This window comes from Strix uralensis, chromosome 12 (assembly GCF_047716275.1).
Source record: "Strix uralensis isolate ZFMK-TIS-50842 chromosome 12, bStrUra1, whole genome shotgun sequence".
In the NCBI taxonomy this organism is placed as follows: domain Eukaryota; kingdom Metazoa; phylum Chordata; class Aves; order Strigiformes; family Strigidae; genus Strix; species Strix uralensis.
In genome coordinates this window covers 22,552,767-22,568,681 of record NC_133983.1, presented here as the reverse complement: position 1 = coordinate 22,568,681, position 15,915 = coordinate 22,552,767, and the positions used below count along the sequence as shown (strand labels likewise).

General features: G+C 51.7%; 2 protein-coding genes across 8 annotated transcripts in view; both read left to right on the top strand.

Annotated features, from left to right (window-relative positions):
- The window catches only part of FBXO31 (F-box protein 31), a 29,633-nt gene extending 21,480 nt beyond the window's left edge, over window positions 1-8,153 (top strand). For 6 of the 7 annotated variants that reach the window (XM_074881993.1, XM_074881992.1, XM_074881991.1 and 3 more), the window contains 3 exons: window positions 48-201; window positions 859-1,217; window positions 2,405-8,153. In XM_074881993.1, coding sequence (XP_074738094.1) covers window positions 48-201; window positions 859-1,217; window positions 2,405-2,627 — 736 coding nt within the window. In that variant the 3' untranslated portion in view covers window positions 2,628-8,153. The remainder of the gene's footprint in view (window positions 1-47; window positions 202-858; window positions 1,218-2,404) is intronic. The other variant, XR_012630597.1, reaches the window with a different exon arrangement.
- Window positions 8,154-14,924: 6,771 nt separating this feature from the next.
- The window catches only part of KIAA0513 (KIAA0513 ortholog), a 29,837-nt gene continuing 28,846 nt past the window's right edge, over window positions 14,925-15,915 (top strand). The window contains exon 1 of the mRNA XM_074881461.1: window positions 14,925-15,530. The gene's annotated coding sequence lies outside the window, so the exon portion shown is untranslated. The remainder of the gene's footprint in view (window positions 15,531-15,915) is intronic.

The window sequence follows — 15,915 nt, the reverse complement described above, 5'->3', positions numbered from 1 at the left end:
TCGAGGGATTTTCTCTTAACCTCTCTAACCTTTTGGTTTTTGCGCAGCAACTGCTTGACATACCGACGCATCTACCTCCCTCCTAGCAGCCCTGATGACCTTATAAAGCCAGGTCTCTTCAAAGGAACGTACGGGAGCCATGGGCTGGAGATTGTCATGTTGAGCTTTCATGGAAAGAAAGCAAAGGGGACTAAAATCACCGTGAGTGCATTTTCCTTTCTCTCGGATGCTTGTTAAAGTACTCTCAACGCCCTGGATCCGTAGGAGAGATCTCTGTCTGGGAGGCAGTCAGTTGTTGCCGCCCCAGACCCTGTTCCTTGTGGGAATTGGTGGCATTGGGTGAATCTTAACACACGCAGAGTAGCTAGAACCTACTCTGCAAAGTTTCTCATGATGCCACCTGGCTTCCCCCTCCTTTTCTCTCCCTTCCAGCTGCTTTTTGTGAGCAGCTGGTAGCAGGTCACTGGAGATCACTCGCATATATCCGAGGAGCAGGTACCAAATGTTGGCAGCTCTTCACTGAAGCCAGGCTAGCCAGCTCCTGTCTCTGCAGGGAGGGATTCCGACAAAATGCAGTTGCAGCTTTGACTTTCGTTCACCCTTGCAAGTACAGCCTGGCTTGTAGCTTCTGATTTAAAATTCTGTTTCTGTGAGGGGGGAAGGAAGTGATGTAGACAGCTCAGGGAACAATGAACAAGGTCCGAGGGGATATTTTTTATTTTTTTTTTTTTGTTGCCAACTTGGTGATTGTAGAATAAGGTGAACTGTGTAGAAGTCAGATGATGGATGTGAGGAGGACACAGGTCTGAACTCTGTAGCACCCTGCCTCTGCAGCAGTGCTGTTGCTGTTGTCTCTAGGGAGATCCCAACATCCCAGCTGGGCAGCAGACTGTGGAGATCGACCTGGCGCATCCTCTGCAGCTACCCGACATCGAGAACCTTCACGATTTCAGTGAGCTCTCACGCATCGTCCTGGAGGTCCAGGAGCAGATACGTCGGGAGGAGCAGGAACACCAGCAGGAGGAAGAGGACCGCTGCCAGCAGGCTGCCTCCCAGTCTGCTGCGAGGCCCCTGGGAGGAGAAGGTGCCGAGGGGGAAGAGACTGCAGCGGGGGCGGAGGGGACACCCCAGGACAAGGCACCAGCTTCTCAGCCCTTTGTGCTGCCCATGGGAGTCATATCGAGGAATGAAGACTATCCCCGGACCTGCCGAATTTGGTAACTGGGACTAGTGGTTTTACGGCCTAGTTGTGCCAGTCAGTTCTTGAAACGGAGGAGGGGAAGTCTTTGAGACATTTCCTGTATTTGCTCATCCTTTACCTGCAGGCGGATCTCTCAGCTCCTTACACTCAGTTTTTCTGTCGCTGCTGCCTTATCTCCCATGCTTTTGTTTGCTCCCCCTCTTTCTTACCTTGCTGTCATCCACCATCCCACTTCCTTGCTAGATTTTATCCTGCTACTTCTGCAGCTAGCACCTCTCCCATATTCCACCCACCCTCTTTTTTTTTTTGTATGTTTTGTTTCCCACAGCTTCCCAGCATGTATATTTGGAGATCTGTTCAAGCCGCTTCCCGTTCCTGCATGTGTCATTTGTGCTTCTTGGCTGTGGGAACACAGTGCTCTCTCCCAGCCCTCCCTGGCCTCTGGTACCTTGGGGCCAGCTCTGGAAGGTGCTGAGCACCCTAAGCAGTAGGTGCAAATATGCAGAGAGCCTTGTTGAATGGGACCTGGAGTCAGTGAAGCAACATACTAAATGAAGTGTGGAAAAAGAGCCCAAAAGCTGAGGCTTAGGCAGGTGACCTTCAGCCAAACATCTGTGCTCGTGGAAAAATCTACCAATAGCTGGTTAATCCCAGAAGGCCCCTGCTGTCACAACTGAGTTGTGTTTGAATAAAACCCTGCTCCACCTGCTGCTTGCTTAGAGGTTAGGCTGACCTTTACTCCTCCCCAGCTCCAGTTAGATTTTTCTTTTTTTAGATTTTTCTTTCTCTCCCTTCCCGTGGGTTTTAATGCAAGGTTTGCCTCTCTGGTCACTCTCCAACATGCCTTTCCTTTTCTGCGAGGATTGTCTGGGCCTGGGTTGATCCTCGAGTTGCAGAAGTGACTCTCAGATGGATTACTGGGCTGAACTACAGAAAAATTCAGCCTTGGTGTGCAGGTGCTAATTAGAATAGCCCAAAGCAGCAGCCTCCAAATAGCGGTGGAGAGTTTAGTTTCTTAAAATGGTATCAACAGTGTTTTATGCTGTGTGGTAAGAACTGAGTGTAAAACTCCCTGTTCTGTAACACCTGGCAGTGTGTTTGACAAGGGCTTGATCATAGTTTTGTGTGGGGTTTTTTTAATTATTAAATGTTGGGTAATTATGGCGGTCCTCACATCTTCTTGCTGTTCTTCTCTCCTTGCAGTTTTTATGGGACGGGGCTCATTGCTGGCCATGGCTTCACCAGCCCTGAGCGAACACCGGGTGTTTTTGTTCTCTTTGATGACGATCGCTTTGGGTTCATCTGGCTGGAGCTGAAGTCCTTCAGTCTTTACAGCCGGATCAAGGTCTCCTTCCAGAACGCCGAAGCGCCTTCCAGAGAGGCTTTTGATGAAATGCTGAAGAACATTCAGTCGCTGGCTACTTGATGGGTGGTTTGTGATGGACAGGGCTAGGGGTTGCAAAGGCTGCTGCACTCCCCAGCCAGGGCTGGGATGGGCATTCCTTGCTCTCGGTACCTCTGAATAAAAGCATGCACTTTTAATAAAGCCTTTTTACCCCAAATGTACACATCCCGGTTAAAATATCCATGACTGCCCTTTCCTCCCTGCCACTCCACACTGCTCCCTAGCAGTCCTTGTTACCCAGTCTGTAACTTAGCTTTGTATACCTGAAGGGATCCTGCAGAGGAGGAAACAGACCTTTCTTATTGCAAAAAGAATGTATTGGAACAAAAATAACTCGAGGTCAGAGCTAGATCAGAAGAACATCTAATTGTCTGGATGGACACAAGCCCTCTGCTCTGACTGTTAGCAGTCTCCCATGGCTTTTCTTCAGGGAAGGGACTTGTTTAAGCCTTTGCTGTGCTCTAGGCTGATCTGTCCTCCTGGGAGACTTGCTTTACCCTCCTGAAAACCTGTGTGGTCCCCTGCTGCAGACTGGCTGGCTGTTTAATGATAAATTGCGTCAGCAGTGACAAACCACATCCTCCTCTCCAGAAACCTTTCTCTGGGTGCAGCGTTGTCAAGAGAGGCTGGTGTAATAACTGTATCCTTGGCTTCGTAATTGGAGTGGGTGGTTTCCTTTTGAGAAATTCCCTCAGCTTGGCAGCAAGGGGAGGATTCCCACTGTGAATGACAGTGTGTGTAGCCTTGCCCTGGCTTCTGGAGCTTGATGGATGTGCTGTCCCTGGGGCCCAGGTCTGGGTGTTCCCCTGAGCATAGAGGAGATGATTATTTTTCCTTATAGGAGCTGGGTACGGAACTAGAAATGAGTGTAAACTGCAGAAGCTGGTGCATTCAGACTGGTTTTGTACCTGAAAGGTTCACCTCAGGTCTTTTAAAGTGGGCCTGAAAATGTAAAAGAAGGAGGAAAAAAAGAAAACCAGGTGTGAAATAAGCCCAACTGCAGCCTGCTGACTCCTGTCTGTGATGGGCAGCAGAAGGTGCCATGTGTCACTGGTACTGATGTGACCCCAGTTACGTGTCATTCTCGTATCAGGTTGCCCTACGCAGTCTGAAGGAGCAATGAGAGATTCTCCTAATATTGCTGTGGCTTGTTCTGGCACCTTTTACAGTTGGTGCTGACAGGTGGGTGCTGCTGCTCCACTCACAGGACCCTTCTGTTCCCTTTCTAGTTGCACTTGTTTCATCCCAGATGATTGCTGCTTCCACAGAAAGCTCCTGGGCTTAATTTCTTTCCATGACACCTGCATTCTGTGTGGCAGATCTGAGCTCCTGCAAGCGAGGAAGCAGATTCCCCATAGACTGTACTATGCAGGAAAATCCTGGCCAGTGCTGATCTACAGACTGTGAGTTGTGCTATAAACCATCAGCAGTGTTATTAATCCTGTGTAGGAAGAGATGGTAGGGATCCCTGTGTGGAGAGAAAAGAGCTGTTTGTAAGGAAGCTCTTGGTTACAAGCAAAATACATCCGTGGTTGCAGTTGCTCTCTGGCTGTGATGATAAACTCCCAGGTTTCTTCTCTCCTGCTACCAGCCAGATCGGTGTCTTAACAAAACTCTGCCTTTACATTTTCTGCAGGTTTTGGTTTGTAAATGTGTCTCTACATGGGTTGGGTTGGGAGGGTTCAGGCCCCTTCTGTGGAGGAGTTTCAGTGACTGCCTAGTTTCACTGACTGCGAGCAGCTTTTATTCTCACTCTCACAAGGGCCTTTTGCCATTTCTGGCTCTCGAGCGTTCCCTCAAGCTGCGCAAGAACTGAGTCTCCAGCAGAGACTTTGAGGAGAAGGTCACGTCGCTCACAGGATTAATTCCTGTCTCTTTGGATATAGTTGTACAAACCTCTGGGATGTTGAAGGTGATTTGGGGCACTTTTTTCATTGTTTCCTACTGCTTTGTCAGTGTTGGAAAACCTGCCTCAGTGGTAGAGGTGAGGATCTGAAGTGCTATTACCGTTCTAGTGAATAAGCTATAAAAAGTAGGTTGTTTCTGAGCAGCCTGTTAGAGGTGTTGCTGTCAGCATCAGCAGAGGGAGAAGCTGACTTGGATCTCACCCCATCACGCGGGGCTGGGAGAGAGGAAGGGTGGCAGTTCTGTGAGCCTTGGTGTGTGGGCAGAGGGGTGAGCTGAAGCTAAAATCGGGCATCTCAGCCTTTCACTGCAGCTGCCGGGCTGTGCGCAGGAGGAGAGCATGTGCTTAATCGTGCAGACAGAGGTTTCCAGCTTGATGATGCAGATTTCTGGGATACTTAAAGACGTTAGGAGTCTGTTTGGTATCTGGGTGGCCAGTTCATCTTGGAGTTTGTTGTTAGGCTGGTGCAGCCAGTATCTTGGCTGCTTTGTATTCTCCTGTACAGCCTAAAGGGGTGTGAGAGGTCCCCTTGGGCAGCTGTTTCAGTCGCTTGGCCCTAAAACCAGTTCTACTTCAGCTGCAAATGGATCCATAGCTCTGTGGATTCCTCCTTCCTTCAATGTCCCCACTCACCCAAAAAAGTAAAAATCCTGAAGTTTTACATAACTGACTTAATAGCCGTTGCTTTTTAAGACTGAAAATCCAGACTGTATGAATGCACTACAGGCACTTGGCCTGAGACCCGAGTCACTCCTAAGTACAGACGCTGACTCTGTAGCTGGTCTCCTCCCTGTAACCTTCTGTGTTGGGTTGGCTGAGTGTGTAAAGGCGGTGTAGGTATGTTCTACAACTGTATCATAAAATGCTCTTAGTAGTCGTAAACCTGCAGCTTAAATTCCCCCTGATACCAGGGGTCTGGTGGGGAGTGCAAGCCCATGGATAGTGGTTGGTGGGAGTGTTTCGCTCGGTGCTGGGTACAGATCTTTGTCACTTGGGCAAGGACCTGTTGACTGTTGGCACAGGTTGTGCATCTGCTCTTCTCCAGGCTAAGATGGTTCTTCTGCTTGTAGCTTGTCCCTTCCAAACCTTTTCAGTGGCAGCATTAAGGGTCTCCCTTCTGACAGCGAGACCTGCTTGGCTGGCTGGAGAGAAGGGCTGTGCAGAGGCTTGGAGCCCTGCAGGAACTTTTCACAGCTCAGTTTTGGCCCTATACTAGCATCTTTTTATTTATAGCGTACCTGATTGGCCTCAAAATGTCAGAATGTGCTAGTCCTGATTAAAGGCAAAACTGCTCATACACCGTGGCTTTATTTTGTCTAGAGCAAAGGCAATGAAAATAGCAAATTTTGTATTAATACTCCTCTTCCTTCTCTTCTCACCTTCTGCTCCTCAAAGCCTGGCAGGCTTTTGTGGCATTTCAGAAGAAAATTCCCCCTGATTTGGCTTAGGTTGAAGAAGGCCATTAAGATGGTGAATTTGGGGAGACTGGCCTAAATGCTGTGGGTGCTCCTGTGCCTTTGCTGGTTCCTTTGAGAACGGCTACATCAGTGCTTTCAGAGGAAAGCAGAACGACGTGACGATGAGTTACAACTTGCAGCTCGGAAGGCTTTGGGAGAGGGGAAGGAACAAGAGGAGTGCAGCCAGGTTTAGTGGCAGGCAGTTTGGATCTGAGCATCACCCGTGGCCGAGGGGATGCGACCGGAGCCCCGCTCCTGCTTTCCCTCGTGGTACCCATGGGCAGCAGTGCTGACAGTTCAGTATTTTGCTGTACTTGCTCGTGTTTGGTACGAGCTGTAACCCCCCACTGCGCAGTATGTCTCGGTGCATACTCTGCTTGTTTCCTGAACCCTCATTGACCAGCTTGTTGGGGTATTTCTGCAAGCTGTTGACAGGGATAATGTGTGGCAGTGTCTCGCAGAGGGTGATAAATTTCTGGTGCCGACGTGTCCTCATCCTGTTCGCTCCGTAGAAAATCTTGGGGGCAATTGGCTTTATTTCTTGATTCCAGATGGGTGGAAAGTGCTGAGGAGGATGGAAAACAACTTGTCAGGGGTAGGAATACTGTCTTGGCAGACACCTTTTGGAATAAACAAAGTGCTTGCAATTAAGTTGCAGAGCAGCATTGCCCCAATAGCCACAGCAAGACCTAGGGCTTAATTCTAGCTCAGGAGCAATAAGCCAGTGACTGGCTTACGTGCTCGGGCTGTGTTTTGCTCCTAGATCATGCTTTCTGTGTTGTGAAAACACATGAGTTTGGCCAGCTGGAAAACAGAAGCATCAAAGATCCTCATCCAGCCAGTTTGTTTGCCTTGGGCCTGATTTCATAGCTATAAATATGCTGTGATCAGGCGTTGTGGTTGTAGAAGCCTCACTGCAGTCCACATGGACTTGTCGGGCTTTTTTTTTTTTTGAGGAGGAGGAAAAGGGACAGAATTACTTGTAACTTTGGCTGTCAGCTTACCTCTGGAGTGAGCAGTGTGGTACTGCCACGACTACTCTGGAGTGGGACAGCAGAGGTCGGATGGCAATTCGTTGGGAAACTTGTATTGGGGAGAAAGGAAATTCATGGGCAGGTTCGCTTGGAGGTGTAAGCTACCAGGAAAAAAACAAAATGCAGCTGGCTCAATGTTTACTTTTAAACAAGGATGACTTTTTATTGCTTTTTATTAATTTAAAACTAGTGGAACTTAATGGGAGTGTTGGGTGTTGTGTGGAAATGGGTTGTATAATCTCAACTTGCTAGTTTAGGAAATGATAGTATATTAACTCTGTCTTGTAGCTGGTTGCTCACGTGGCCAATAATCTTCTGTTGTGTTCAGCTGCCAAAGGATTGCGTGCTGGCCTTTGCGCTGCGGGCCAGACGGACAGCCTAACTTACCAGTTGGACAGTGAAATATTTGAGATGTGTGATCAGGCAGTGGAGTGGAAGATAAGTTACCAAACTGTGAGTGCCACTGACCTTTTTTTTTTTGTGTGTGTGTGCTGAATTGAAATATATGATTCTGTTTTTTGTTTGGATTGCAGTCTTTTTAATTTTTGAGGGAAAGAGCACTCAGATTGACTGTGTTCATTAGCTTAATTAAAGCAATCTGCACTTTTTTTCATTGATTAATACTCCTACTTCCCCTAAGCAGGTGTACCCTGTTTCCATGTGTATTTTGCACTCACGACTTTAACATGACACCAGTGGATTAATCTGGGCATCTCCCGTAGGCTTTGAGTGTAAATAAGTCTCTCTAAAGTACCCCTTGGTACTTATTAAAAAGGAAGGTGAAACACCAGCTCCCTGCTCCATACAGAGGGTAGTGCAGAGCGAAAAGGTGAGCTTTTCTTTCTAAAATGCCATTTGACGTTGAACACCTCAGCTTCATGCCACAAATATCCATGCAGAACATGATAACTGTAATTTAAAGAACTCGCCTGCCCTGTCTGAGGGACAGGGTTTTGCCTGTCCCTTTGTTTGTGGGTTTGAGAGGAACGGGCTGTATAAAAGCCAGATATGACTTTGCAGCACTTGGCCTACTTCATCCCAGGTATCAGAAATCTGAGCAAAATGCCTGTGTTACTTTTACACCTGATCATTGTTACCCAAGGAGCCTTTTCCAATTTCAAATAATAAAAACAAAAGTTTTGTGAACTTACTTCTGTTTGCCTCTTCTTTTTTTTTGTTTTTTGTTTTTTGTTGGTTTTTTGTTCCACAGGAAAGCAGCGGGTGAGTTCCACCCTTCTGACGTGCAGCAGCCTGTCTTCCACCATGCGATAAGAATTAATTTTCCTTTGTTTGGGTACTTGGTGAGCAGTTAAACTGATTTCCTGAGGCACACACCCCCACACCTCATGCTGCAAAATCCCAGCTCTTCCCTTGTCCCTGTTTTCTGTTCTTTCCTCCCCTGGGGTGCCCGCGGTGCCCAGCTCCCTCCTGCAGCAGATGCTGGGGTTGGCAGCACTAACGACCTCAGCCCTGATGAAGTCTTTCTGCCCTCCCAGCCACAGCTTTCTCTTTCTGAAAGGAAGTGTGTGGTAATCCTGAATATTATTTTTATTCTTCCTTCCATTTGGTCTGAAAGAGATCAGCTGGCACAAAACTAAAAGGAGGGATGAGGAGGGGGAGGCAGCATGATGGTGTAAGCCCCCTTCTTCATGGAATCAGGCTAAGAGTCATCTGTATTTCTTACGCCTTTTTTCACGTCCCCCCTCCCCGCCTTTCAAATTCACACCCACCTCGGATCTGAACTGCTTTCACTACTTTCCAAAAGAGTGATTATGTTGAAATGGGAGAATTTGTGGCGTGAGCTCAGCTGCCACCAAGGAGTCATTGTTCATCCTTGTGCAGCAGGTCTTGTGTCTGGTTTTGTGCCAGGACGTACGGCGGAGTTCCCGGTTCGGTGTGAAAGGCCCTGCCTGTACTGGAGTGCGTGTTGTGCTTCGAATTTTACAACCCAATCCTGACAGTAAGTTTCTTGGCAGATTCGTATTCTTGAGAACAAACCTTGGCGACGGTGCACTAAGCTACCAAAGTCGACACACGAACTTTTAATCTGGAAATGGCTCTGCCTTAATGCTGGTAGTTAATCAGAGCGCGCTGTTGCCGTCCTCTGAGTGTGTGACCTCTTTCATTCCCCCTCTTTTTTTTTTTTTTTTTCCTACTACCAATGCCTTCCCCTAATCCCATGCATTAATTTTTCTGGTGCTAAAGGCCCATCTGACCCCACTCTTTTACATGAAGTGTTCTATATATGATCACACTTGTTCAAGCCTTAGCACAGGAAAATAATAAAATGTGTCTAATAATCATGCGGTAACTCCTACCATATGTTTGGCCTTCGAGGAACACAAACGTAGTTCCTCAAGTGGCAGCATTTCTGAATACCAACCACATGTACCTCCCAAATGCTGGCTTGCAACCCACCCTCTCCTTCCAGAGAAACTCGGAGATGTGAAGGTTTGGTGCGGGGCAGTTTAACACCTCCTGGCGAGGAGCGGGGCAGTGCAGGGCTAAGCCTTGCTCTCCTCCTTTGCTGCAGCCCCTGGCCCGGGCGTGAGGAGGTGTCTGTGCCCAGGCAGAGATGTTCTTCAGCAGATGGGATCCTCCTCCCGGCTTGGTGATGGATGAACTGCTTTTTCCGTCTGCTCAGGGTAAAGTCTCGGCGTGTCACAGCCAGCTACGGGCTGTTAACTCTGGAACAGGCAGAGGGTTGTCCTTGTAGTTGTTAACTTAGAAACTGAGGCCGTGCAAGGGTAAATTTTTCCCTCTCTGGGAAGACGGTTGCTGTGAACAGCCACATCCCACGCTGGCTTGGGGACTGTGTTTGCAGCTGGGTTTTAGTCTCCTCTCAGGCCTGTGTTTCTGCGCCGCCAAAGAGGCCACTGCTGCCGTTTGTGGTGATGCTGCTGCTTCTTACTTGGCTTGTTTCTAAAAACCACAAGGCTTTGGTGCCTTAACGTGGAGTCAGAGGTTTGTTGGTTCCAGTCGGGAAGGAAGGTGGGTCTCCCTTCTTAACGCTGCAAGTATGTGCCTGAAAATAGCTTCCCTGTGTGAGCCCAACTCCTGGTAGCAGCTGAGGCCTTACCCTGGGGTAAGGATGGGGTGTGAAAGTTGGAGCCTCATGCTGCCTGACTGGCCTGGGAAGCCAAACCGAGTTTGCTCCAGATGTTGTGTGAGCTGAGCCAGAGCACCAGCACCCTTGAGCTGTGTGAAACACCATCCTCATCTCCCCCTCCTTCGGGAACGGGCTGGAACAGAGGCTTCTATTCAGTGCTGCTTGGGAGGGCTGGCATTTTTCACTGTTTTCTGCTTATCAGCTATTTCTTTTACCCTGAGCTCCTTCCCTCCTGTGCAAGGGGAGCATCATGTGCCTTCCCTCCTGGGGCGGGATGGGGTGGAGGGGGGCAGACCCCCACAATCCCTCCCAGGGGCTGCGTTAGAGGCTGGGAGTCCCCACATTGAGTCCAGGGACTGGGAGAAGAGGGAGGAACGTTCCCCTCCTGCCTCCTTGATCCCAGTTTTCAACCCTTTGGAGGCTCCTAAATGGGGGAACGCTTGGCTGTCTGAACTGGGGCCTGCCCTCTCCTCTGGCACCTGGGCTGGGCGGAGGACAAGCCGTTTGGTGTGTGCTTTGCTCTTCCCCCCCTTCCCAGCCGGACTTTGTTTCTTCCTCCTCTTCCGAGTGCAAAAGGTTAATTAGTGGCTAATTAAAGACTCGTGGAGCTCTTTCTGTGGTTCCTTGGTGCTGTCGCCCTTTGGCTCACACCCCGCTGTCCTCCCTGCCGCGTTCTTGCGCTGATTCACGCGTGTGCCGGACCTGCGTGACGCTCTCTGTCCCTGCCTCCCCGGCACCCGCGCCTCTGGGACCCGGGATTTAATGTCACAATGTCCCTTTTAACATCCCCCCCCACCCCGCCCTGGTCCCCCGGGGGTCGCGGCAGCTGCTGCCGTGGCGCGTCTCGCCCGCCAGGGGGCGCCAGAGACTGGACACGGACCCTCGTGGCACCGGCCCCCCCGTGGGCACGGACACGCGTGGGACAACCCCCCCCGCGGACACGGGGGGGTCACTGGACCCCCCCGCATCTCCCACACCCTGAGACCCTCGGGACAGGGCACCTACGGGACTCAAGAGCCTGAGTGGGGACGCTTGTGCGTACCCACAGGACGTGGGTACCCCATGGGAGTGGGTGGCAGCACCCCCAGGGTGCTCCACCACCACCCCCCCCGTGTCCACAGTGGCCCACTGCCAGGCAGCCTCGTGCGCCCTCCCCCTGGCAGAGCCATTGTGCGTGGGGGAGGGGGGCTAGCCGGGGCACCCGTGGGCTTTGGCCAGTAGCCACAGCTGGAGGGTGCCAGGCCCAGGGCAGTGTGGGGACGGTGCTTTCTCCCCCCAAAAAACGAGTGGGGAGGGTTGAGCTGGATAACGAAGCACTGACCTCTCCGGGGGTGAAACAAAACACTGCTGCCAAGGGCAGGGAGGGCGATGGGACGCTGCGGCCACTGGCCACCGGCCACCAGCTCCTTCTGAATTATTCAATAAGCAGCTCAGGAGCCGACCTGACGCGCTTCCTTCCCTCCTCGCTGCTCTGTCACGGTGTGCTCTGTCTCGCTGTCCCTCAGGCCAGGCTGTTGGTGGCCCTGGCAGGGTGCAGGCTGGGGGGATGATGTTGTTCCTCCCCTGGGGGCTTGGGGGCTGCTCTGGGGTCACCCAGAGTGGGTGCGTCTTTCCTGCCCACCCACCGACGTGCTGTCCCACCACCCTTCTCCACCCGGAGCCAAGCAAACTGATTCCCAGTTGCTATTTCGGCCTCGCGCCGGTCCCCGGGAGACAACCCAAACCCACCCCGGCCACCGGGAACATTTTGTGCCTCCCCTGACCAGGGAGGATGCAACTGCTTTAAATTTAGAGGTAAATTCACCCCCCTCCCTCTCTCCCTTTCAGCCTTTGTGTCTCACCTCCCCTCACAGTGTTTTTCTCCATGGCTGGCTGCTCCCTGCGGCTTTTTCTCACCTTCTCATCCCTCACCTCACCCCCAGGAACCCAAATTAGTCACTATTAGTCACAAATTAGGCCAGGGCAGGCCTTGCAGCTCACCGTGGTGCGTGCTGTCCCCGCTCTTCCCACAGAGTCTCATTTGCCCAGTATCCCTCAATTCTCGTTACCACAGTTCCTGAGACACAAGTGTCCTTGTGGCAGTGACCTTGTTACCTGCTCCAGTGCGTTTATCCCACCCTTGCTCCCGGACTATCAGGGGGGTGATTTGCAGCCACCTGCCCGCTGTCCCGTACTCCCGGCTGGAGCAGCCCAGCTCTGTTACCCGTCACTGTATCAGCGCTGCCTGGCTCAGCCCCCTGCATGTTGCTGCTAATTAAAAACAAATGAGGAGGGGACGGCTGGCAGGCGCTGCACGGGCTGGCTGATCCGCTCCTGTTAGGAGTTCTGTGACTCGCTCGAATAAATAGTGTGGAAATTTAATTTTCTGCCACTCTGGAAGGGAGAGATCTCGGATATTATTTGTGCTCTTTCCTGAGCATCTTGCTTGCTCTAAAGGGGAAACCTGCCCTCGCTGGGACCCTTCCCAAAGGCTCCCGCACGGATAACACATTTGTTTTATCTGTGACGTCTTGGCTTGCGCTGGTTCGTTAGGGAGAAGGTGCCAAATTGGCCCTCTACCACGCAGTGCCTGACACGGGGGCAGCTGGAGGCGATCACCAGCCAGGGGGGAGCCTTCTCCTCTCCAAAACAAGCAGATAACTGCAGCGATGGGGAAAAATACGGCTTAGAGCCGGCAGGCAGCTGGGAGCCAGGCTGTACCCCGGCCCTCACCGCGCTCTACGGACAATTCCCCTCTCACTCTTTGTTTTCTCTAATTGCACAGCGAGGCCTCCCAGGCACAGCCTGTTTCTTACCTCACGCTGGTACAAAGCCCCGTGGAATGGCACTGGGACGTGCTGACCCGGGAACAGGGAATACGACCTTGGAAGAGGGATCTGACCGGTTTGGGCTTTGCTGGGGAGCGATGCTCAGCCGCTCAGCGAGCCATGGCCCATGATGGTAACCCTCCTTTTGGGTGCTTTGTCCCTGGGTGGGGTGTAAAATGCTGCTCCCAGGGGAGCGCTGCCCACGGGGCAGAGCGGGATGGGTCACCCCCACCCCAGCTACCCCAACCGGAGGCATCCCCAAGGCCCCCGGGGGTGGATGGAGCCGTTGGGGCAGCACCGAACAGCCAGCGCAGGGTCTCAGCGGATTTAAATATTTTCTTTAAGCCTCTCGGGTGGGATATCAGCTTCTGCCGCTGTGCATGGGTGCGAGTCCTCTGCAATCTCCTTTTGCAGCCGTTTCCCTGCCTGCAGCTGGGTTGTTTCACGTACGAGAGGGCTCGGGGAGGCAAGGTGGAATTACAGCATTACAGACAAAGCCTTAATATAATCTTCCCTGCATGAACGGCGTTGCAGGGGGAAGGCACGGAGAATGTTCTGCGGAGTGGGCTTCAAATGAGGCAAGCTGCAGTTCAGGATGTACACTGAATTGCTTCATCACCGCTCCTAATGGCTTAACCAACAAAATCCATATTCATAAATCAAAACAGGAGCATGAGCGACCTCTGTTCAGCTCTGCTGCCGAGCCGCGGTGCATTCAGAAATAAGGGCAGATTATATATTGCAGGCAGAGCTCTTGTGAGTATCTGCTGCAGCAGCCACGACTTGGCCTTGGTATTTACTGAGCCCAAGGAGAGACGATACGATCAAATCCTGTCTGCCGGTGTCTGAAGGATTAGCTGAGTCAACCAGGAAAAAGCTGAGCTAATTTATCATGCTATTTTCAGTACTGAAATGCACCCTGGACATAATTTCACCATCAATTACAGATCCCACAGTTCTACAGAACGTAATTATCAAAAATATTCTTTTTCAATGTATTAGTGTTTGGATTTGGGTGTTGCAGTGGTGTGGTGGCAGTTCTGCAACTGAGGCTAGCTGGTGAGATCTGGGAAGTGGAACCAGCGGAGAGAGAAAATGGATATATCTGTTCTCTCTGGCCAAGGGAAATGCGGTGCAGGAAGGAGAGCATCACAGATGTGTTGGCAGAAGGACCTGGCGGTCTCTCGCCCACCATGCAGGGCTGTCGCCAACACCGGGTCAGATCAGCTGCGGCTTTTTCACAGAATCATCTGGGTTGGAAAAGCCCTTGAAGATCCTCCAGTCCAACCATGAACCTCACCACCAGATCCCTCAGCGCTGGGTCAACCCGACTCTTCAACCCCTCCAGGGATGGGGACTCCCCCCCTGCCCTGGGCAGCCCATTCCAACGCTCAACAACCCCTTCTGCAAAGAAATCCTTCCTAAGAGCCAGTCTGACCCTGCCCTGGCGCAGCTTGAGGCCATTCCCTCTTGTCCTGGCGCTGGTTCCTTGGCTCAAGAGACTCATCCCCCCTCTCTGCACCCTCTTTTCAGGGAGTTGAAGAGGGCCATGAGGTCTCCCCTCAGCCTCCTCTTCTCCAGACTAAACCCCCCCAGTTCCCTCAGCCGCTCCCCATCAGACCTGTGCTCCAGACCCTGCACCAGCTCCGTTGCCCTTCTCTGGACACGCTCGAGCCATTCAATGGCCTTTTTGGAGTGAGGGGCCCAAAACTGAACCCACTCATTGAGGGGCGGCCTCACCAGTGCCGAGCACAGGGGTCAGATCCCTTTCCTGTCCCTGCTGGCCACGCTAGTGCTGATACAAGTCCCTCTGAGGACAGAGAATCCACCGTTTTCCACCCTGAATCCCCCCAAAGTATCATTGCAAAGTCCAGCACAAAATCTGGCTTTGCCCTTTTGCAGCTGCCCTTTGGGTATCCCCCCCACCCTGAGCCAGTCAAGCATCCCCTGGGATGCGAAAACCATCCCCAAACCCTCTGGTAACCCTGGCTCGACCCTCCCCAGCATCAAAACATCCCCAAACTGGTGACAGCCCCCCCAGCAGCACAGCAGCAGCATCCCCCCAGCTGATGCCCTCTGGCATTTCAGCCACCCTGATTTAACTCCCTCTGCAGATTTGGGCTGTCAGTGGTGATGCCGCCCAGTGCCTGCTGCAGGTTGATGTGTTGGGTTTCTGCTGGGGAGATCTTCCAGGAAATAAGGCATTTCAAGGGGAAAAAACCCAAAAGAAAAAAAAATCAAACTAAGATGAACTGCAAGAAATCTGCAGCTTTAACAAATGTATCTCCATTTTACTCAAAATTTAGCCATTTGCTGGCAGCCGTGAAGGAAATGGGCTTCGCAGGGATCCCTCGGGGCTGTGAGGCTGGCTGGTTTCCCAGCCCAGTGCGGGCGAAGGCAGCAGCTCGGTGTGATGAAGGGGCCAAAAATAGAAAATTCACCATAAGTGGAGGGTAATAATACTTTTCCTGAAGCCGTGCAATAGCCTTGAGGCTGCTAATGCGGTGATAAGCAATTGTTTGCCTGTGCTCTGGAGCAAGCGTGTTTTATCTCTTCCTTGTTCCAGCCCTGGAGAAAAAGCTCAGCGATTTTGCTGCCGTGGGACCACCAGGTCTGTATTTTATTATTTCTCTATTCCAGCAGTGCCTGGAGACCTGACCTGAATTACACAGCATGACACGGCTGACGGCCCGGCCATGCTCTTGGATTAAAAACCAGAAGCAGAAGGTGCAGGGGGAGCTCTGCAGCTTTTGGGGGGATGAGCTAGGTAGAGCTGATGCCTTAATTAGTGGTGGCTGGTGGGTTTGGGGAGTTGTAGGTGTTGTTGCCCGGCCGGGCTGCCCCCCCAGAGCCACGTCGAGGGGTGAGCGCGGCCATTTCGTGGCACCGGGAGGAGGAAACGTTTGCAGCCGCCTGCGCAAACAAGAGGCCCCAAGGAGGAAACACCGTGAGCCACGCTGGGGAAAATCCCAACCTCCTTGTGCAAAGCCCAGGGC